This window comes from Petromyzon marinus, unplaced genomic scaffold, assembly GCF_048934315.1.
Source record: "Petromyzon marinus isolate PM22_M1 ecotype Great Lakes invasive population unplaced genomic scaffold, UKy_Petmar_22M1.pri1.0 PM_G_Scaffold_7, whole genome shotgun sequence".
NCBI classification, from domain to species: domain Eukaryota; kingdom Metazoa; phylum Chordata; class Hyperoartia; order Petromyzontiformes; family Petromyzontidae; genus Petromyzon; species Petromyzon marinus.
Window position 1 is genome coordinate 3,440,511 of NW_027423024.1, and position 22,571 is coordinate 3,463,081.

The window sequence follows — 22,571 nt, forward strand, 5'->3', positions numbered from 1 at the left end:
ACCTATGGATAAACTTCTCTCAGTGTGTACTGATGGTTCTCCGTGTATGGTGGGGAAAAACAAAGGATTTGTGGCGCTTCTCCGTGAACATGAAAATAGACCCATCCTAAGTTTCCATTGCATTATACACCAGGAGGCACTTTGTGCTCAGATGTGTGACAGGCAGTTTGGCGAAGTGATGTCGCTGGTCATTCGTGTGATCAACTTTATTGTTGCCCGAGCCTTAAATGATCGCCAGTTTAAAACACTGCTGGATGAAGTTGTAAATAACTATCCTGGTCTGCTTTTGCACAGCAATGTGCGTTGGTTGTCAAGAGGGAAGGTGCTTAGCCGTTTTGCGGCTTGCCTGAACGAAATCCGGACTTTCCTTGAAATGAAAGGCGTCGGGCATCCTGAGCTAGCCGACACCGAGTGGCTCCTCAAGTTTTACTATCTCGTAGATCTGACTGAACATCTGAACCAGCTCAACGTGAAAATGCAAGGCATTGGAAATACAGTGTTATCCCTTCAACAAGCTGTATTTGCTTTTGAAAACAAGCTGGAGCTTTTCATCACGGATCTTGAAACAGGTCGTTTATTACATTTTGAAAAACTGAGCCAATTTAAAGATGCATGCACAGCAAGTGAGCCCATTCAAAACCTTGATCTCCACCAACTAGCTGGCTGCACATCCAGTCTCCTACAGTCCTTCAAAGCACGCTTTGGAGAATTTCGTGAGCACACTCGTCTTTTTAAGTTCATCACCCATCCAAACGAGTGTTCACTGAACACAGCCGACCTGAATTACATCCCTGGTGTCTCCGTCAGAGATTTTGAAGCAGAAGTGGCTGACCTGAAGGCCTCAGACATGTGGGTGAATAAGTTCAAGTCACTGAATGAAGATTTGGAAAGAATCACACGACAGAAAGCGGAGTTGGCGAGCAAGCACATGTGGACAGAAATGAAAAAACTCCAACCCGAAGACCAGCTGATTCTCAAAACTTGTAACGCGCTTCCTGTCACATACCACACACTGCAGCGTGTGAGTATTGCTGTATTGACCATGTTTGGATCTACGTATGCATGTGAGCAGTCATTCTCACATCTTAAAAACATCAAGTCCAACCTACGATCACGTTTAACGGATGAAAGCCTCAACGCTTGCATGAAGCTTAACCTCACCAAGTACCAACCCGACTACAAAGACATCAGCAAATCCATGCAGCACCAGAAGTCGCATTAATGGTGAGTGTTATAACAACATTATTTAAAAGAATACATTCAGAGGCTTATTATACTGACATTTAGTTGAATTCACTTTTAAAATATATTATATGGCTCTCACTGAAATAAATTTCCAAATTTTTTGCTTTCATGGCTCTCTTAGTCAAAAAGGTTCCCGACCCCTGATATAGTGTGTAGTGTATAGTGCGTAGTGTAGTATATATAGTGTAGTATATATAGTGTAGTGTATAGTGTAGTGTATAGTGTAGTGTCTAGTGTAGTGTATAGTGTGGTATACATAGTGTAGTATATATAGTGTGTAGTGTATAGTGTAGTGTATAGTGTAGTATACATAGTGTAGTATATATAGTGTGTAGTGTATAGTGTAGTGTATAGTGTAGTATACATAGTGTAGTATATATAGTGTGTAGTGTAGTGTGTAGTGTAGTACACTAGTACAGCACACTGGTGGGTTAGCGAGCCAAGCAACAACATTTGCACTCTGGATACCGTGACATTTCGCCAGCAATCACAACAACCAGCTTCATCAGGCGACAGCCACATTTGTACATTGATTTTTTTACACAATCTAACCCGGCTGATATCGGTTCGCCGAAAACCAACAGTGTCAAACTATGAAAGTACCGCGGCATCGCGGGAGCGGCCGATGAAACTGGCCGGGTTCGGGGAGAAATAAAAAACTGAGACGCTGACGGGGCGCACGAAGGCTCACGGCGTTGTACGCGCCTCGTGACGCCACTTGTTGCCTCGATAAAACAATAATATAAACCGCCGGCCGGCCGGCACATGTGGAACTCCCTTCGTGCCGGACGTCGTGACGGACCGTGCCGATGTCGCCGCTCGTTGACCCCCAGCCACGCGAGGGCGAATTTAAATTCTCCCCCCCCCACCCCCCTCTCCCTGGCTCCCTGGCACCATGCCCAGTCGCCTCCCTTCCAACGGCACATGCCGGGGGAAAGCACTGGCAGGTGAGAGACCGTCACGAGTCTAAAATAAAATAATAAAAAACTGCGTCCAGTAACAGAGAGCTCTTTCGTAAAAAAAAATCCCCCCCCCCCCAAAAAAACAAAAGTCAAAAGCCAAACTTTGGCACTGATTGTTGGGATCACACAACAACAACAAATCTTCTTGGTTCTTTCGGTGAAGTCACGTAGAAGGGAAATAATACAATAATAAAAATAAAACATAAAATAATAAAATTCTCACGACGTCTCGGCCACAACACAAGCAGCCGAAACGTCGGGAGAATCTTATCACGTTATGTTTTATTTTTATTAATTCCCTTCTACGTGGTGACTTTACCGGAAGAACAAAGAAGATGAATCCCTGCAGTCTCCGCTACAGTCCAGATCGTCGCACGCGGGGCTTCATCCGCTCGTGAAGCCGCCCACGGCGACAATCCCCAGCGTTGCCCCGGCAACTGGAGGCACGGTAAGGTGGAGCACGGCAAGGTGGAGCACGGCAAGGTGGAGCACGGCAGGGTGGAGCACGGCAAGGTGGAGCACGGCAAGGTGGAGCACTCTCCCTCCTCGGGCACCCCCCCCCCCCCACGCCGCTTCTCAAACATCTTCCTCCCCTTCCTCGTCGTCATCTTCGTCTTTGAAAACCTGCGCGGGTCAGAATAAATAAGAGAGACGGTGACCGACTCCACCCCCCCCCCCCCCGCCCCTGGGGTGGCCAGAAGTTGCTCACCGCTCGCCCGCCCACCAATGGCTCCCTTTAAGAGTGTGCTCCTAATCTCAGCTCGTTACCTGTATAAAAGACACCTGGGAGCCAGAAATCTTTCTGATTGAGAGGGGGTCAAATACCTATTTCCCTCATTAAAATGCAAATCAATTTATAACATCTTTGACATGCGCTTTTCTGGATTTTTTTTGTTATTCTGTCTCTCGCTGTTCAAATAAACCTACCATTCAATTATAGACTGATCATTTCTTTATCAGTGGGCAAACGTACAAAATCAGCAGGGGATCAAATACTTTTTTCCCTCACTGTATACACTACACTACTATACACTACACTATACACTACACTATACACTACACAGAATACAGAGAGAGACACGGATGGAATGGGCCTCTGTGCGCGGGCGGTGTGCCACTCACGTAGCCAAGGTCGTCCTCCGCGTTTCTCCGCGGTGGCTTGGGGAGAGTGGGGGGTTCCTCCCTGCACGCATGTGGGTAGTGGAGGGGTGGTGGGGGGGTAGCGGGGGGGGGGGGGTGGTGAGGTAGCGGGGGGGGTGGTGGGGGGGGCACAGCGGCAGGTCGTCACACAGGTAACCCCGCAGGCACCGCCAACGTCCGCCCGACGTCCGAGAGAAGCGAGCGACTCACGTGGGGCCCCAGGGCTCGTGACGACGCTACCGCTGCCGGCGGTGGCGGCAGCAGAGCAGCAGATTGGCTGCCAGGGCGAGGGACACGGCGAGGATTGCGGCCGGAATGGCCCAGCTGGCCCAGCCCGCCGCCGCCGCCTCCGCCACCTTCTCTGCGTGGCACAACGATCCCCCGCGTGGCGTTAGCGTGCTGCTGTAGCACGACGACAACAACCATCGCGACAACAACCACCGCAATGACAACACGCGCCAGGCTAGGTGCACTTTAAGGCTCGTGCTGCTTGCACCCAGGCGTTGCGGGTTGAGGGAGTGAGATGAAGGACAGACAGAGACAAAGTTCCCCCGTAAAAGCCCTAGCAGACTGTTGGGGCAGGTGCCGCTAGCGAGTATCAGCAACTATGAAGGCCTTGATTGTGACAAACGAGGGGATGGGTGGCCAGAACAGGGACACGCCCACGGACAGGCACACACACACGCACACGGACAGATATGCATGCACACGGACACACTTGCATGCACACGGACAGACACGCACCAACACACATGGTTGCACCCACACACATACTAGGACACACACGCATGCAACATTCAGAGATGCGAACAAACCTGTTTGTGTGTCGAGTTGCCTGTTCGGACCGAAAGTCGTGAGTTCAACTGGCGTGCAACAGACGGCGGTGGTGGCGTCTACATCTGTAGAACGTGAAGAACCAGTGGCATCTACATCTGTAGAACGTGAAGAACCAGTGGCATCTACATCTGTAGAACGTGAAGAACCAGTGGCATCTACATCTCCAGAAAGTGAAGAAGCAGTGGCATCTACATCTCCAGAAGGTGAAGAACCAGTGACATCTACATCTGCAAAACGAGAAGAACCAGTGACATTAACATCAACAGAATACGAAAAACCAGTGGCATGTACATCTGCAGAACGTAAAGAACCAGTGGCATCTACATCTCCAGAAGGTGAAGAACCAGTGGCATCTACATCTGCAAAACGAGAAGAACCAATGGCATCTACATCTGCAGAACGTGAAGAAACAGTGGCATCTACATCTGCAAAACGAGAAGAACCAGTGGCATCTACATCTGTAGAACGTGAAGAACCAGTGGCATCTACATCTGTAGAACGTGAAAAACCAGTGGCATCTACATCTGCAAAACGAGAAGGACAAGTGGCATCTACAGAATATGAAAAACTGGTGGCATCTACATCTACAGATTATGAAGAACGAGTTGCATCTACATCTGTAGAACATGAAGAAACAATGGGATCTACATCTGTAGAATGTGAAGAACCAGTGGCATCTACATCTGTGGAATGTGAAGAGAACGTGAAGAACCAGTGGCATCTACATCTGTAGAACATGAAGAAGCAGTGGCATCTACATCTGTAGAAGGTGAAGAACCAGTGACATCTACATCTGCAGAACGTGAAGAACCAGTGGCATCTACATCTGCAGAACGTGAAGAACCAGTGGCATCTACATCTGCAGAGCGTGAAGAACCAGTGGCATCTACATCTGCAGAAGATAACGAGCTTTTGGTCTCTGTGTGAGTCTATGGGTTTCTGTCTGAGTAGACTATGGGTGTCTGTGTGATGAGTCTATGGGTCTCTATGTGAGTAGTCTATGGGTCTCTGTGTGAGTAGTCTATGGGTGTCTGTGTGATGAGTCTATGGGTCTCTGTGTGAGTAATCTATGGGTGTCTGTGTGAGTAGTGATGAGTCTATGGGTCTCTGTGTGATGAGTCTATGGGTCTCTGTGTGAGTAGTCTATGGGTGTCTGTGTGAGTAGTCTATGGGTCTCTGTGTGATGAGTCTATGGGTGTCTGTGTGATGAGTCGATGGGTCTCTGTGTGATGAGTCTATGGGTCCCTGTGTGAGTAGTCTATGGGTGTCTGTGTGAGTAGTCTATGGGGCTCTGTGTGAGTAGTCTATGGGTCTCTGTGTGAGTAGTCTATGGGTCTCTGTGTGAGTAGTCTATGGGTCTCTGTGTGAGTAGTCTATGGGTGTCTGTGTGAGCAGTCTATGCGTCTCTGTGTGATGAGTCTATGGGTGTCTGTGCGATGAGTCGATGGGTCTCTGTGTGATGAGTCTATGGATCTCTGTGTGAGTAGTCTATGGGTCTCTGTGTGAGTAGTCTATGGGTCTCTGTGTGAGTAGTCTATGGGTGTCTGTGTGAGTAGTCTATGAGTCTCTGTGTGAGTAGTCTATGGGTCTCTGTGTGAGTAGTCTATGGGTGTCTGTGTGAGTAGTCTATGGGTCTCTGTGTGAGTAGTCTATGGGTCTCTGTGTGAGTAGTCTATGGGTGTCTGTGTGAGTAGTCTATGAGTCTCTGTGTGAGTAGTCTATGGGTCTCTGTGTGAGTAGTCTATGGGTGTCTGTGTGAGTAGTCTATGAGTCTCTGTGTGATGAGTCTATGGGTGTCTGTGTGATGAGTCGATGGGTCTCTGTGTGATGAGTCTATGGGTCTCTGTGTGAGTAGTCTATGGGTCTCTGTGTGATGAGTCTATGGGTGTCTGTGTGATGAGTCGATGGGTCTCTGTGTGATGAGTATATGGGTCTCTGTGTGAGTAGTCTATGGGTCTCTGTGTGATGAGTATATGGGTCTCTGTGTGAGTAGTCTATGGGTCTCTGTGTGAGTAGTCTATGGGTCTCTGTGTGAGTAGTCTATGGGTGTCTGTGTGATGAGTCGATGGGTGTCTGTGTGATGAGTCTATTGGTCTCTGTGTGAGTAGTCTATGGGTCTCTGTGTGAGTAGTCTATGGGTCTCTGTGTGAGTAGTCTATGGGTGTCTGTGTGAGTAGTCTGAGTCTCTGTGTGAGTAGTCTATGGGTCTCTGTGTGAGTAGTCTATGGGTGTCTGTGTGATGAGTCGATGGGTGTCTGTGTGATGAGTCTATGGGTCTCTGTGTGAGTAGTCTATGGGTCTCTGTGTGAGTAGTCTATGGGTCTCTGTGTGAGTAGTCTATGGGTGTCTGTGTGAGTAGTCTGAGTCTCTGTGTGAGTAGTCTATGGGTCTCTGTGTGAGTAGTCTATGGGTGTCTGTGTGATGAGTCGATGGGTGTCTGTGTGATGAGTCTATGGGTCTCTGTGTGAGTAGTCTGAGTAGTCTATGGGTCTCTGTGTGAGTAGTCTATGGGTATCTGTGTGAGTAGTCTATGGGTGTCTGTGTGAGTAGTCTGAGTCTCTGTGTGAGTAGTCTATGGGTCTCTGTGTGAGTAGTCTATGAGTGTCTGTGTGAGTAGTCTATGGGTGTCTGTGTGATGAGTCGATGGGTCTCTGTGTGATGAGTCTATGGGCCTCTGTGTGAGTAGTCTATGGGTCTCTGTGTGAATAGTCTATGGGTCTCTGTGTGAGTAGTCTATGAGTGTCTGTGTGAGTAGTCTATGGGTGTCTGTGTGATGAGTCGATGGGTCTCTGTGTGATGAGTCTATGGGTGTCTGTGTGATGAGTCGATGGGTCTCTGTGTGATGAGTCTATGGGTCTCTGTGTGAGTAGTCTATGGGTGTCTGTGTGATGAGTCTATGGGTCTCTGTGTGGTGAGTCTATGGGTCTCTGTGTGAGTAGTCTATGGGTCTCTGTGTGATGAGTCTATGGGTCTCTGTGTGGGGCAGTGCCAATTCTCACCGATGACAGAGAGGTTGACCCTCCCCTCGAAGTTGCCGTGGGGGAAGGTGGCCACACGACAGAGGAAGAGGCCCCCGTCGCCATGACGCACGTCCAGCAGCTCCAGCGAGACGTCGCCGGGCGGCCCCCCACTGCGGAACCGCAGTCGGCCCGCGAGGGACGAGTTGGAGTACGCCGTGCCGTGCAGCGGGCTGAGCGCGGCCAAATTGGCCCCCGCCCAGACGTCGTCACGGGAGGCCTTCAGCCAGTTGGCCTGCACCACCACCACGGCCGCACCCCACAGGACGCAGCGCAGCACCGCCACCTTCTGGCCGACGACCGCCGTGACCTGGCCGTCCGTTTCAACACCCACACGAGGGGCTGGGTGGGAAGACCACACAAAGACCCACACACACAGTGCGCTAACCACTGCACCACCACTTCCCACACACTCACACACACAGTGTGCTAACCACTGCACCACCACTCCCCACACACATACACTGCGCTAACCACTGCACCACCACTTCCCACCCACACAGTGCGCTAACCACTGCACCACCACTCCCCAAACACGCACACAGTGTGCTAACCACTGCCCCACCACTCCCCCTTCACACACAGTTCGCTAACCACTGCACCACCACTTCCCCTTCACACACAGTGCGCTAACCACTGCACCACCACTCCCCACACACACAGTGCGCTAACCACTGCACCACCACTCCCCACACACTCACACAGTGCGCTAACCACTGCACCACCACTCACACACACTGCGCTAACCACTGCACCACCACTCCCCCTGCGCTAACCACTGCACCACCACTCCCCACACACTCACTCACACACAGTGCGCTAACCACTGCACCACCGCTCCCCCCACAATCACACAAACTGGCACCCGATTTATCGATCACCTCCGGCTCTGCTCACCGTGGCTGCTGCACGTGACGAGGTGGTGGTGGTGGAGGAGGAGAGGCAGGATGAAGGAGAAGAGTAGGCCAAGTTTGTAGAGTTTCGACATCGCCATGAACCCCACACGCAGCCACGCGTTCTCCTCACCCAAGCCATGTGCTGAGAAAATCGATTCAAGGTTAAATTAAAACTCGGATCGATTCTATGGGGATAACAAATGCGAATTGATAGTGGTCAAAAATGAAGCCGATGGCATCGATCCCTATTGGGACTGCATTGGAATTGACGTTGGTCGTGAGTGGAAAATGTAATCGAATACATTTTCGATAACATGGGAATTATAGTGATTTGTTCTAATGAAATGGATTCACATTAGGACAGGTGTCTTTTATACAGGTAACAAGCTGAGATTAGGAGCACTCCCTTTAAGAGTGTGCTCCTAATCTCAGCTCGTTACCTGTATAAAAGACACCTGGGAGCCAGGAATCTTTCTGATTGAGAGGGGGTCAAATGCTTATTCCCTCATTAAAATGCAAATCAATTTATAACATTTTTGACATGCGTTTTTCTGGATTTTGTTGTTGTTATTCTGTCTCTCACTGTTCAAATAAACCTACCATTAAAATTAGAGACTGATCATTTCTTTGTCAGTGGGCAAACGTACAAAATCAGCAGGGGATCAAATACTTTTTTCCCTCACTGTACGTATATTACTGAGTAGCGAAACTTTGGGGCTAATGATGTGAAGTGATAGGCAACTAAGCCATTAAAATAATCATATATGTTGAACTTTCGCACCGTACGTAGCCAACTGTGCTGATCGGATGTGCGGAACAATGTGTCGCAAGGTGGTCGGGCGGTGGGACAGGAGTTATGTTTATGAAACGGTGGCATGTGTGGCTCCAATTGGTGGGTTAATACGGTAGCTGGAAAATGCCATCTTTGCTTTGCCAGCATCAGTTGTTTATGGGCCAAGTGCTTTCCTGGAACATTTGGAATGCGGAGGCAATATCTTCATCAGAGCTTCTTCCGGGAGGTAGGAATGAAGTCCACTCAGCTTTTCTGCAGTGAGCATCCAACTCACAATCCATCTCACAATCAAGGCGATGAGTTCACACCCGAGTCTGGGATCAATTTAGCCCCTCATCTCTGCAAGCACAATAAAACGAGGATCCCATTATAGATAGCGGGTTGCCTTCGAGAGGACTGACTCCCCACCATGGGGAATGGGGAGTGTTCACCGCTGACTCAACGGAGGTGAGCACCACAGCGGCAGCCGTAACAATCAGCCACGAGTTTCTACATTACCACAAAGTTCCTGATTATAAATTCATCGCTTGCAACCTGAAACTGGGAACGCGAAAAAAAAACGCCCAAAGGTAGAGGTTTTTTTTTTTTGCGGTAGAGGCGGGGGGCGACTTTTGGCCGAGATTACTTGAGACGAGGTCAACGTTAGACGACCCCCGTGTCCTTGACGACCCCACTCAGTCGACACACGGGGCCCAACTCTTCTTCGCTGTGCAGGAGAGGTCGGGGTCCACTTAGGCTATCGGCAAGACTAAAGCTTCGCCCCGGTTTGCTTACCAGGACGTCTGCCCCACGACCGGGCTGAAGGTAATGTGGGACACAAAAAAAAACACAAAGGTCCCCTCGTATAGCATTAACAGACTGTTGGGGCAAGTGCTGCTAGCCAGCGTCTATGAAGGTCGGCACTGTGGCACGCGAGGGGGTGGGCAGCACCACGCCCGGTCGCCACCTTTGTCTCCCCGCAGTGGCGATGTTTACACACCTCATCAGATACTAATTTGAGTCCGAGTCGACCTCGGGGAGACCCAGGACCGGTTCAGATAATCGTCACCGGTGTTGGCCGTGAGCGGGAATCGAACTTGGGCAGCCGGGTTCGTGATGCAGTGCACTAACCGCTACACTACATGGGACACAGATGCATGCACACACACACACAAAGATACACACACACGCACACCAACACTGGGCGAAGTAATGAATACGATGAAATAGCGACGTCTTCTTCCACAGTCATTCTACTTATATGATTTGGGTTGCCATCTCTGAGGGACAAACCACTTAAACATATCGTGAGAATAATACGTTGTATGAGCTGAAAATGGGAGAAACCACGTGTTAATGCATCATCTCGTGTAGTTGTAATCTTACGTAACTGACAAAAAAACTAGACTTTTAACTTTCCCCGGGGGGAACAGTTTACTGGATTCCCAGCACAGCCACGATTATGGGAGAAAACCAGGACAAGGTGGCAACGCTATAACAACAACAATAATAATATAACCCAGACGTGGGTGTTGATGTCGTGGGGTCGCTTATGTCTGCAGCCGCACCAGTCGGCCAAATGGTCGCAACGCCGTGCGATGTAGGGAAAGGCGCCGCCGAACGCAACCCCCTCGTGGCGCACTTCAGAGGACTCAATAATCAACTTCGTTGGTCTCCGAGATAAACAGGATCAGCGCGCGCTGAATGGTTCGAGCGGCGTTGAACTTCTTCGCACGTGCGCACGTGGCGAACCACGCTCGCTGTGATCGTTCGCGCTGGCCGTCTTGTCATACGCGTAGGGGCATTTAAGCTGTCACGTCGTTCGTGCTGCTGTTGATCCGTGGGGGTGAAGGGGGAGGTGGAGGAGGGGGTTCCGTGAGGGTGCAGAAAACATAAATAGGCGGGCCCACTGCATGCGGTGTTCATTATGGACGCGCCGCGCCGGCTAAAGGACGGGAAGTCGTTTCACTCTTAGGAAGGAGGGGCATTGAGAGAGAGAGAGACGCACACGGAGCAAAGCTTAAGAAATGGAGACCTACTACCCGAAGGCGAAGGGCCTGGAAACGGGATCCGGCTCGGATGGAACATGCAGAGACGGATCTCCCGGCAGTCAGCCACCCACTCACCCACCCGCCCACTCACCCAGCCACTCACAACAACCGCCACTAATTGGCGGTGACGTCACCACGACGCTTGTGCCAGGCTCACGTGGTTAGCATTAATTAATTAAACCATCTCCACCTTCAATTAATTACCGCTTACCACGTGACCCTGGCACAAGCGTCGTGGTGACGTCACCGCCAATTAGTGGCGGTTGTTGTGAGTGGCTGGGTGAGTGGCTGGGTGAGCGAGCAGGTGAGTGAGTGGGTGAGTGGCTGAGAGAGTGGGTGAGTGGGTGGGTGAGCGTGTGGGCGACTGGGTGAGTGGGTGAGTGGGTGGTGAGTGTGTGGGTGAGTGGGTGGTGAGTGTGTGAGCGACTGGGTGAGTGAGTGTGTAGGTGAGTGGGTGAGTGAGTGAGTGTGTGAGGTGAGTGTGTGAGCGACTGGGTGAGCGACTAGGTGAGTGTGTGGGTGGATGAGTGGGTGGGTGACTGTGTGAGTGAGCAACTGGGTGAGCAACTGGGTAAGTGAGTGGGTGTGTGAGTGTGCGTGCGACTGGGTGAGTGAGGGGGTGGGTGAGTGTGTAGATGAGTATGTGAGCGACTGGACGAGTGAGTGTATGAGTGTCTGGGTGAGTGGGTGGGTGAGCGACTGGGTGAGTGTCTGGGTGAGTGGGTGAGTTTGGCGCAGTAGGAGGCACAGGTGGTGCATCAGCCACTCATCTCAGTCAGTCGACCCGTGGCATCTGGGTCTGCCCCGTGACCTGCCAGCGGGCGTTCAACACTTCACGTGGCCTCAGGGTGCACATAGCCTGGCACAAGCGTCGTGGTGACGTCACCGCCACTTAGTGGCGAATGGCGGTTGTTGTTGTTGTTGTCAAAAACAACTCCCTACCTCCACGTGGTGCCGGACAGTGCTGTGGGGTGGAGGGCCAATTCCAATCGGCCTCTTCTGTCAGGTGCATTTGCGACCACTATAGTGGCTAATTAATTGAAGGTGGAGGGGCTGGTAACCCCTCCACCTTCATTTACTTAATTGAAGGTGGAGGGGTTACCCACTCACCCACCCACTCACCCAGACACTCACACATCCACCCACTCACCCAGTCGCCCACCCACTCACCCAGACACTCACCCAGACACTCACCACCCACTCACTCACCCGCCCACACACATCCACCCACTCACCCAGTCGCCCACACACCCAGCCACTCACAACAATCGTCACTAATTGGCGGTGACGTCACCACGACGCATGTGCCAGGCTCACGTGGTTAGCAGTAATTAATTAATTAAGCCCCTCTCCACCTTCAATTAATTAACCCCTCCACCTTCAATTGATTACCGCTAACCACGTGAGCCTGGCACAAGCGTCGTGGTGACGTCACCGCCAATTAGTGGCGATTGTTGTGAGTGAGTGGCTGGGTGAGTGGCTGGGTGAGCGAGCAGGTGAGCGAGTGGGTGAGTGGCTGGGTGAGCGAGTGGGTGAGTGAGTGGGTGAGTGGCTGAGAGAGTGGGTGAGTGAGTGGGTGAGCGTGTGGGCAACTGGGTGAGTGGGTGGGTGAGTGGGTGGTGAGTGTGTGAGCGACTGGGTTAGTGTGTGGGTGGGTGAGTGAGTGGGTGAGTGAGTGAGTGTGTGAGGTGAGTGTGTGAGCGACTGGGTGAGTGAGTGTGTGGGTGGGTGAGTGAGTGAGTGGGTGAGTGAGTGAGTGTGTGAGGTGAGTGTGTGGGCGACTGGGTGAGTGGGTGGGTGAGTGGGTGGTGAGTGTGTGAGCGACTGGGTGAGTGAGTGTGTAGGTGAGTGGGTGAGTGAGTGAGTGTGTGAGGTGAGTATGTGAGCGACTGGGTGAGCGACTAGGTGAGTGTGTAGGTGGATGAGTAGGTGGGTGACTGTGTGAGTGAGTGAGCAACTGGGTGAGCAACTGGGTGAGTGAGTGTGTGAGGTGAGTGTGTTGGCGACTGGGTGAGTGGGTGGGTGAGTGATTGGGTGAGTGGGTGGGTGAGTGGGTGGTGAGTGTGTGAGCGACTGGGTGAGTGAGTGTGTGGGTGAGTGGGTGAGTGAGTGAGTGTGTGAGGTGAGTGTGTGAGCAACTAGGTGAGCGACTAGGTGAGTGTGTGGGTGGATGAGTGGGTGGGTGACTGTTTGAGTGAGTGAGCAACTGGGTGAGCAACTGGGTGAGTGAGTGGGTGTGTGAGTGAGTGTGTGTGCGACTGGGTGAGTGAGTGGGTGTGTGAGTGTGTAAGCGAATGGGTGAGTGTGTGAGTGAGGGAGCGACTGGGTGAGTGTGTGGGTGAGTGTGTAGATGAGTATGTGAGCGACTGGACAAGTGAGTGTATGAGTGGATGGGTGAGTGTGTGGGTGGGTGAGTGGCTGAGTGAGTGGGCGAGTAAGTGAGCAAGTGAGTGGGTGAGTGAGTGAGTGGGTGAGCCAGCAGGTGAGTGATTGGGTGAGTGGCTGAGTGAGTGGGTGAGTAAATGGGTGGGTGAATGTGTGAGCGACTCGGTGAGTGAGTGGATGAGTGAGGAGGGGTACTGCGGAGGGTGGGGGGGTACAGGGGGTGAGGGGTAATGATTATTATACAGGGCGGTACAAAAGTCAGGACACAGTTTCTTGGGTTTCTCTTTAAGTTCATTGTGATTTTTCGAGTTTATATAGTTTAACACGTAGGTTTTCGCGACCAATATTATTCATAATAAAGGTTTTTGGGTTAGATCGCGTTATTTATAAATGTGTCGTAACCCTCCACCACCCGACACGGCCAATCAGCAAAAAAGTGTCACGTTGACAAAAGACAAATAGTTCACTACTTTAGCTCACCGGTGTGTTGAAGAGTGAATCCACAACATTTACAGTTTGAGTAGTACTGTGACGTTTCGCTCGTAAATACATCCAGCATCATCGGGCAATTGGCCAGAATGGTAAAGCCCTCTCCACTTGCTCCCGGTTTTATATAGAGCAGCAGCAGGGTGACGTCATCATTTAACTCATATCAGGTGCAGTGATTAGAGGCGGATTGGGGGGGGGGTATTGTAATTATGTAATAGATTAGTAATCAGTCAATGGTTATGATTAGTAATGGGTTGTAGATTAGTAATTAGTTGTAATGTGTGTTAGTGATTATATGCTATGTTAGTAATCCGTTAATTAGTATGTGTTTCCCCTATAAGGAATTGTAATATGTATTATTTAATAATACGCTTCCAGGCCGCACTAAGCCTGTAGCTGTCAGAGCGATTAAAGTTATTTTTATTCCTCTCAATTTCAATGGATTCTCTAATTAGTCTTTGCCAGTAATAATTAGTTTTACACAACACTTCAACGTTATCAAAATCAATTGAGTGTCCTTGTTGACAAGCATGTTCTGCCACTGCCAACAGTTGTGTTTGAGATAATTTAATATTTCTCTGATGTTCTTTTAGTCTTACGCTGATGTTACGTCCCGTCTGTCCAATGTAGCAGCTGCCACATAAACAATTAATCGAATATACACCTTCTGTTGATAATTTAGGTAATGCGTCTTTAGTCCCAGACACTAGTTTTTTTAATTTTGTGTACTGTACCAAATCTTACTGTAATGTTTTGCTTTTGCAAAACACGGGCTAATTTGTCAGTTACTCCCGAGATATATGGAATTTTTATTGTTTTAACAATCTGGTCGCTTTCAGCAGTATTGCTTTGCAATCGTAATTTGGCATTCAGTGCTCTGTTAATTTGAGCATTATTGTAGCCATTCTGTCGTAGTGCGTCTTTAACGTGGTTAACCTCTCTCACTAGACTCTCACCATCTGACACTGTTTTAGCCCGATGTATGAGCGTCTTGATAAGAGAGGATTTCTGAGCTGGATGATGATGTGATTCTGCATTCAGATAGGTATCAGTGTGCGTTTGCTTTCTGTAAACGCTGTGTGTTATTTTACCGTTTAGGCCATGTCCAAGCAAAATATCTAGGAATGGGAGTGTGTTATTCACCTCCATTTCCATGGTGAACTGGATGGCCGGGTTTTGTGCATTGAGATGATTTAGAAAATCATTCAGTGTATCTTTACCATGTGGCCAGACAACCAAAGTGTCATCCACATATCTAAACCAAAAGGATGGTTTTAATGTGCTCGAGGCAAGTGCTCTTATTTCAAAGTTTTCCACGTACACATTTGCTGTAGCAGGGGATAAAGAAGAACCCATTGCTGCTCATTCCTTTTGTTTAAAGAAATCCCCTCTCCATAAGAAGTAAGTGTTATTTAAACAATGGCCAGCAAGTTTCGGAATATATTTTGGTAAACCGGTATTCTTTACTAGTGTATCAAGTAATTTAAGCGATTCGTCCACTGGAACCTTAGTGAATAGAGAAATCACATCAAAACTTACCAGAATATCATCAGGAGTAAGTTTAATATCTTTAAGCACATTCACAAGATGTTCTGAATTTTTTTTTATGAATGAAGATGTCCTACCGATGTAGGGCTGTATTTGTTGGGTTATATATTTTGCTAATTGATATGTGGCAGAGCCAATTGTACTGACTATGGGTCGTAATGGGATGCCGATTTTATGAATCTTTGGTAGCCCATAGAGTCTAGGTGGTTTTGAGGCCCTTGGCTTAATTTGGTATTGCTCATTTTTAGGGATTAATGAATTTGCACTTATTGCAGTGGTCTTACGTTCTAAAGTATTAGTTGGATCTCGTTTAATTTTAATGTAGGTGCTTTCTTCTAGTAAATTTCTAATTTTATTATCATAATCGGCTCGTGACATCACTACAGTAGTGCGGCCTTTATCAGCTGCTAGGATTTGGATATCCTTGTTTACACGCAGCTCTCTTAAGGCTTTTGCCTCGTTAGAGCTAATATTTACTTTTGGAACTTTGCTATTCTCAATTATTTTAGCAACCTCATGTCTAGTCATCTCTGCCTCATTATGTGGAAGGAGTCTAACTGCTGATTCTACCTCAGCAATGATCTCATCCACTGGAATTGTGCGTGGGGTAACGGCAAAGTTAAGGCCTTTAGAAAGGATAGAGACCATGTCACCGGTTAATACAGTGTTAGTCAAGTTCAGTACGGTTTTGTTTTTAAATTTTTGGTTTTCAGTAGGGATTTGTTTATTATGTAGTCTAGAAAATTGATTAATTTGGTTAGTTTTTGTTAGTTTAAACACATTATGAGCCGATTGTTGTGTTATGTTATCGATTATATTCCAATAATGCATAGATACACTATTGCTTATATCTAAGTGTAACTGCTTTAGCGATTCCGAAATGTAAGATAGTTCACTCCTATTGTGCTGTATTCTCTCTATTAATAATAATTCGCTAGCTCTGTGTAGTATTTGGTTAGCTTTAGAAGACTTTATGTGATGTGTTATTTTAACTGCGTTTGGTATTACCTTTGAATCTCTGCACCTTTTGAGGAACGCCAGTGAAGATATCAATTTCATCCGCTTAATGCGGAGCTTCTCCAATTTTCTGGTTTTAAGAAAAGTATCCTCCCCATAGAAGTTAGTCAGTTTAACATGTAGGCTTTCGCGACCAATATTATTCATAATAAAGGTTTTTGGGTTAGATCGCGTTTATTTCTAAATGTGTCGTAACCCTCCACCACCCGACACGGCCAATCAGCAAAAAAAGTGTCACGTTGACAAAAAGACAAATAATTCACTACTTTAGCCCACCGGTGTGTTGAAGAGTGAATCCACATTTACAGTTTGAGTACGACGTTTCGCTGGTAAATACATCCAGCATCATCGGGCAATTCGCCAGAATGGTAAAGCCCTCGCTTGCTCCCGGTTTTATATAGAGCAGCAGGGTGACGTCATCACTTAACTCATATCAGGTGCAGTGATTAGAGGCGGAGGGGGGGGTATTGTAATTATATAATCGATTAGTAATCAGTCATTGGTTATAATTAGTAATGAGTTGTAGATTAGTAATTCTTTAAATCAAAATGTAATGTGAATTATTTAATAATACGCTTCCAGGCCGCACTAAGCCTGTAGCTGTCAGAGTGATTAAAGTTATTCTTGTTCCTCTCAATTTCAATGGATTCTCTAATTAGTCTTTGCCAGTAATAATTAGTTTTACACACCACTGCAACATTGTCAAAATCAATTGAGTGTCCTTGTTGACAAGCATGTTCTGCCACTGCCGACAGTTGTGTTTGAGATAATTTAATATTTCTCTGATGTTCTTTTAGTCTTACGCTGATGTTACGTCCCATCTGTCCAATGTAGCAGCTGCCACATAAACAATTAATCCGATATACACCTTCAGTTGATAATTTAGGTAATGCGTCTTTAGTGCAAGATACTAGTTTTTGAATTTTGTGTACTGTACCAAATCTTACTGTAATGTTTTGCTTTTGCAAAACACGGGCTAATTTGTCAGTTACTCCTGAGATATATGGAATTTTTATTGTTTTAACAATCTGGTCGCTTTCAGCAGTATTGCTTTGCGATCGTGATTTGGCATTCAGTGCTCTGTTAATTTGAGCATTATTGTAGCCATTCTGTCGTAGTGCGTCTTTAACGTGTTTAATCTCTCTCACTAGACTCTCACCATCTGACACTGTTTTAGCCCGATGTATAAAATAACACAGCGTTTACAGAAATCAAATGCACACTGATGCCTATCTGAATGCAGAATCACATCATCATCCAGCTCAGAAATCCTCTCTTATCAAGATGCTCATACATCGGGCTAAAACAGTCTCAGATGGTGAGAGTCTAGTGAGAGAGATTAAACACGTTAAAGACGCACTACGACAGAATGGCTACAATAATGCTCAAATTAACAGAGCACTAAATGCCAAATCACGATCGCAAAGCAATACTGCTGAAAGCGACCAGATTGTTAAAACAATAAAAATTCCATATATCTCAGGAGTAACTGACAAATTAGCCCGTGTTTTGCAAAAGCAAAACATTACAGTAAGATTTGGTACAGTACACAAAATTCAAAAACTAGTATCTTGCACTAAAGACGCATTACCTAACTATCAACAGAAGGTGTATATCGGATTAATTGTTTATGTGGCAGCTGCTACATTGGGCAGACGGGACGTAACATCAGCGTAAGACTAAAAGAACATCAGAGAAATATTAAATTATCTCAAACACAACTGTCGGCAGTGGCAGAACATGCTTGTCAACAAGGACACTCAATTGATTTTGACAATGTTGCAGTGGTGTGTAAAATTAATTATTACTGGCAAAGACTAATTAGATAATCCATTGAAATTGAGAGGAACAAGAATAACTTTAATCGCTCTGACAGCTACAGGCTTAGTGCGGCCTGGAAGCGTATTATTAAATAATACACGTTACATTTTGATTTAAAGAATTACTAATCTACAACTCATTACTAATCATAACCAATGACTGATTACTAATCGATTATATAATTACAATACCCCCTCCCCTCCGCCTCTAATCACTGCACCTGATATGAGTTAAGTGATGACGTCACCCTGCTGCTCTATATAAAACCGGGAGCAAGCGAGGGCTTTACCATTCTGGCGAATTGCCCGATGATGCTGGATGTATTTACCAGCGAAACGTCGTACTCAAACTGTAAATGTGGATTCACTCTTCAACACACCGGTGGGCTAAAGTAGTGAATTATTTGTCTTTTTGTCAACGTGACACTTTTTTTTGCTGATTGGCCGTGTCGGGTGGTGGAGGGTTACAACACATTCATAAATAAACGCGATCTAACCCAAAAACCTTTATTATGAACAACGTATTTTTGTTGTTTCCCCCCCCCCCAAATTTTATTCCAAGCGTCGGGGTGGAGCGGTGGCGCAGTTGTGCGCACACTGCGCTACGAACCCGGCCACCTGAGTTTTATTTCCGGCCACGGCTAACATTCGTGGCAAATGATATCTGAACCAGTCCTGCCCCCCCACCCCCCCCCCTTGTCCTCTATCCTTCACCAACCTACACTGACCAGTTTGGCGAAGTATGGTCAAACACCCTACATGACCAACACTGAATACGGCAGTGCCTTGATAAGGGCTGTATGAGTTGTGCTAATTGGTGCCATGTCATGAGATGGAAAAAAACATCTCATTCTGTGCATCACCTCTGGTTAGAGAATGGCCCACAGAAGGTGATCTCACAAAACTACTTCTCAGATCCATTCAAGTGTCCTGTTATTCACAAATACCAATCAAACATTTGCCAGCCGCACGCACGACTTGGGCAGCCCCACCCTCAGCTGCATAATAAGTCTAGATTTTTAGCTTTCGTGACTGCAAGGATTCATACTCTTTGGTTTTTTCGGTAAAGTCACGTAGGTAAAACTATAAAATGATAGAATGAAAAAAAATGTAGTTGTTTTTTCATTTATTCTTTTATTTTATAGTTTTACCTACGTGACTTTACCGAAAAAAAAACAAAGAGAAAATAAGTCAAGGAGAACATCTTTTCTGAAACGAAGACTATCCTTTGCTAAGCTTGACGTTTTGCTGCCTTTAACTTACATGTGTACTCAACTGGTCAATGCGATGTTAATCTCGTATTGCATTTTTTGTCATCTTACCGCCTTCGTTTTTAAACATCTGCATAGTTTGAGCACCCGTTCCTGCACTCCCTGCAACGAGACGATTTCATCTGGAACCTGTCAAACACCCACCTGCTCGAGTCCTACCTCTTCACTCTGGACGGCGACCCCAACCAGGGTCTGGTCAGGGAGGTCATCGCCAAGTTCCGCGAGGAGATCCAACCCAACCTGCACAAGTTTACCAGATGTACGCTCGCCTCGCAGCTTCACCCGGGACGTAGCTCCATGCCTCAGGGGGCGAGGGGCGCTTCAGGCCACCGACGAGGCCTTGAAGCCACAACGGGTGCCACGTACGTGTGTACGTTGAACTTCTTTCGCACCGTACGTAGTCAACCGTGCTAATCGGAGGTGCGGGGGAAGGACAACAAACTAAACACAAAAAAATCAGTTCAAAAATAAATTAGTGTTCAATCTAGGTTTAAAAGTGCATAGCTCCAGTGCCTTCCTAATATCGGAAAGAAGAGCTTTTCAGACGGCCGCAGAAGTGCATCTGAAAGCGCGCGATGCGGTGACCGTCTTTCTTTGTTCGATGGTTAGCCAAAAGCCGCTGCGAGGATCACCCGAATTCGCGTGATGGTTTATGCTGCTTGACGAGATCAGCAAGGTATTGTGATTCATTTGTGGCAAGCATTTTCTTTGCAATGTGCTTCACGTGATTACTTTTACCCAGCATACACAGATGCATTACAAGGCATGCATGTAATGGGGGACACTCGCACAGACACTGATCACAGGTGAAATCAAATGACAGGGTTATTACATTCAGACGCTACTGTATATAAATCATAATTGTAATTTCTACCAAATCATTTTTCAATGGATGCTAAATTGTGTTCAACAGTTTTTGTTACACATATACTCATAATAATAATAATGTACAGCCCTTTGTCAATGCACTATCTGGACGAAGGCATTCCCAGGCTGTGTAGGGTCATGGGGGTTGTTTTGCCTCCTTCACCATGCTGGTCGGTGAGGAGGTAGGTAGGATCCCAGGACTGGTTCAGATATCAGTGATATTCTCCATGGCCGGGAATCAAGGGCTCGTGATGCGGTGTGCATACCACTACACACCGCTCCATATCTCGCCCCTGTACAGGGTTGTACGACGCTGGTGGGTTATTGTAATTATGTGTCTTTGAAGGCAGGAGAAGTCGGTGATTCACTGAGACTCTGCGGGGGCCGTTCTTAGACTCGCACACGCGGCTTGCGCAACACCAATCGTGCGGCCGGAATAAAAACGGCACGGGCACGAACGATGACAACGGCGACGAGGGGAGGACGGTCAACAATAAAAGACAACGGACGAAATCAAATTCGACGTTTCCCCCTCGCCGCAGGCATAATCCACGGTGACTTCAATGACGACAACATCCTGGTGCAGGAGGTGGCCGCGGGAAGCGAGCAGCAGCAGCAGCAGGGGCCCAAGTCGGCGGAGGGAGCGCCGCGGCACCGCGTCTCCGGCATTGTGGACCTCAACTCGATGATGTTCGGCTACCACGTGTACGACCTGGCCATGGCCATCATGTACATGATGGTGGAGAGCGGAGAGGCGATGGAGGCCGGGGGTCACGTCCTGGCCGGCTACGAGAGCGTGCAGGCCCTCACCGAGGACGAGAGGAGGGCCGTTTACTTCCTGGTGGCGTGCAGGTGAGAGCGGAGGTGGGGAGGGGGGCCGGGGCAGGTTTGGTCGGGTCTGCCCCGATCGCCGTTGGCCGCATCGGGAAACGTTGGCTTCAAAAACCTGTGGCGGTTACGTAACGAGAATTAATCCAGGTCTGGCGAGAATCCGATAAACTCGATGATTGTGCGGCAAAAAAAGTGCTTTATTATTTATTTAAAGCTCTTCATCAGACCAATGATGAAGGTCTTGCCAATGCCATGTCGATCGTCGCGGTGGTTGACCATACTTCACCATGTTGGTTAATGTGTATTGGTGAACGGGGGGGATCAGTAACAGTTAAGACATAATAATGCTGATTACCATGATGTTGCTAACAGCACTTCTACGGATGCTGCTGATGGCGGTGATGATGATTATAGAAAAGACACTCATAGCGATGTTGTTTCCGATCATGTTGCTGATCACGCTGCTGCTGCTGCTGCTGGAGACGAGGAAGATGAAGACGGCGACTTTCCTTCTGCTGGTACTTCTGCTGCTGACCACGAGACTTGATCCAACTATGGCTGCGATTCCTGGACGCTAAAATCCCAGCCGATCAACAAGTCGGCAGCAAAAACCCTCTTGAATAACAAACGATATTAACCGTCATGACAGCAACGGCGACAACAACAACATGGTCTACTTTTCCCCGCAGGTTCTGCCAGTTGCTGGTCATGGCCCGCTACACGATCCTGCGATACCCGCAGAACGCCGACTACCTGCTGATAACGGCGCGCACCGGCTGGGTGAAGCTACGCGAGCTCTGGACCAGGGGCCTGGAGGACATGCAGAGGCTGTGGTCCGATGTTGCGGCACGGTACAGAAACTAGAACCGCGGTGGAGATCGAGCGGACGGCGAGGAGAGAGAAGGGGGAGTTTGGGGTGGGAGGGGGCCCACCGTGAGACACGTCCTCCCACTCGCCCCACCGGTACCTCCCGAGGCTTCGCAAGGAACCGGTTTCAACTTGAACGTGGCGCCGTTGGTTTTGGACACGTGCGATCTTTGAATACGGAATCTGAAAAATGTGAATTGCTCATGCCAGGCACTTAATGCATAGGGGAGGTTTTTCGTGGCTTCAGGTTAGGAACGTATTGTTGCTGCATCCAGCGCTGTTGACAAAACGGCGTTCATATGCGCATCCGTGGGTGATAATAATAATACTGTCAGAATATTTTTTTCCCGTTCATTTACTCAGGAAATCCTGACTTGTTTCTGAGATTTTGTATTCATGAAGTTCCAGCGTTCAGATGTTCGACCAATTCCTTTGTAGCTTGTTTGGCTCGTGAGAGGAAACCGGAGTAACTCGGAGATTACCTGTGCATACGAAAGGTGGTGGGGGGGGGTAACACTCGACAACTGCATAGATGTTTTATATTTTTATTATTTTA

At 48.1% G+C, this 22,571-nt stretch overlaps 2 protein-coding genes across 2 annotated transcripts; one reads left to right on the forward strand and one right to left on the reverse strand.

Moving 5' to 3' along the window:
• Positions 1-913: 913 nt before the first annotated feature.
• LOC142920210 (uncharacterized) lies at positions 914-11,016 on the reverse strand. The gene is made up of 7 exons (XM_076062694.1): positions 10,912-11,016; positions 8,099-8,239; positions 7,184-7,543; positions 4,163-4,411; positions 3,558-3,708; positions 3,330-3,390; positions 914-2,831 (listed from the first exon to the last, which is right to left on the reverse strand). The coding sequence occupies exons 1-5, from the start codon at positions 10,955-10,957 to the stop codon at positions 3,584-3,586; spliced, it is 921 nt and encodes a 306-aa protein (XP_075918809.1). The 5' UTR covers positions 10,958-11,016; the 3' UTR covers positions 914-2,831; positions 3,330-3,390; positions 3,558-3,583.
• LOC142920174 (hydroxylysine kinase-like) lies at positions 10,956-21,173 on the forward strand. Its single transcript, XM_076062643.1, has 3 exons — positions 10,956-10,982; positions 19,529-19,709; positions 20,860-21,173. The coding sequence occupies exons 1-3, from the start codon at positions 10,956-10,958 to the stop codon at positions 21,171-21,173; spliced, it is 522 nt and encodes a 173-aa protein (XP_075918758.1).
• The last annotated feature ends 1,398 nt before the right edge of the window (positions 21,174-22,571 follow it).

What these genes read in the sequence shown, in the direction of transcription:
- LOC142920174 (XM_076062643.1), top strand. Translation starts at nt 10,956, where the DNA reads ATGCAGAGACGGATCTCCCGGCAGTCA. An exon ending in GACGGATCTCCCGGCAGTCA is followed by an intron (nt 10,983 to 19,528) that starts GCCACCCACTCA and finishes ACATCTGCATAG; the next exon opens with TTTGAGCACCCGTTCCTGCA. An exon ending in CCTGCACAAGTTTACCAGAT is followed by an intron (nt 19,710 to 20,859) that starts GTACGCTCGCCT and finishes CCCTCGCCGCAG; the next exon opens with GCATAATCCACGGTGACTTC.
- LOC142920210 (XM_076062694.1), bottom strand. Translation starts at nt 10,957, where the DNA reads ATGTTCCATCCGAGCCGGATCCCGTTTCCAGGCCCTTCGCCTTCGG. An exon ending in GGTCAACCTCTCTGTCATCG is followed by an intron (nt 4,412 to 7,183) that starts GTGAGAATTGGC and finishes CTCGTTTTGCAG; the next exon opens with ATGTAGATGTCACTGGTTCT. An exon ending in GCAACTCGACACACAAACAG is followed by an intron (nt 3,709 to 4,162) that starts GTTTGTTCGCAT and finishes TGTGCCACGCAG; the next exon opens with AGAAGGTGGCGGAGGCGGCG.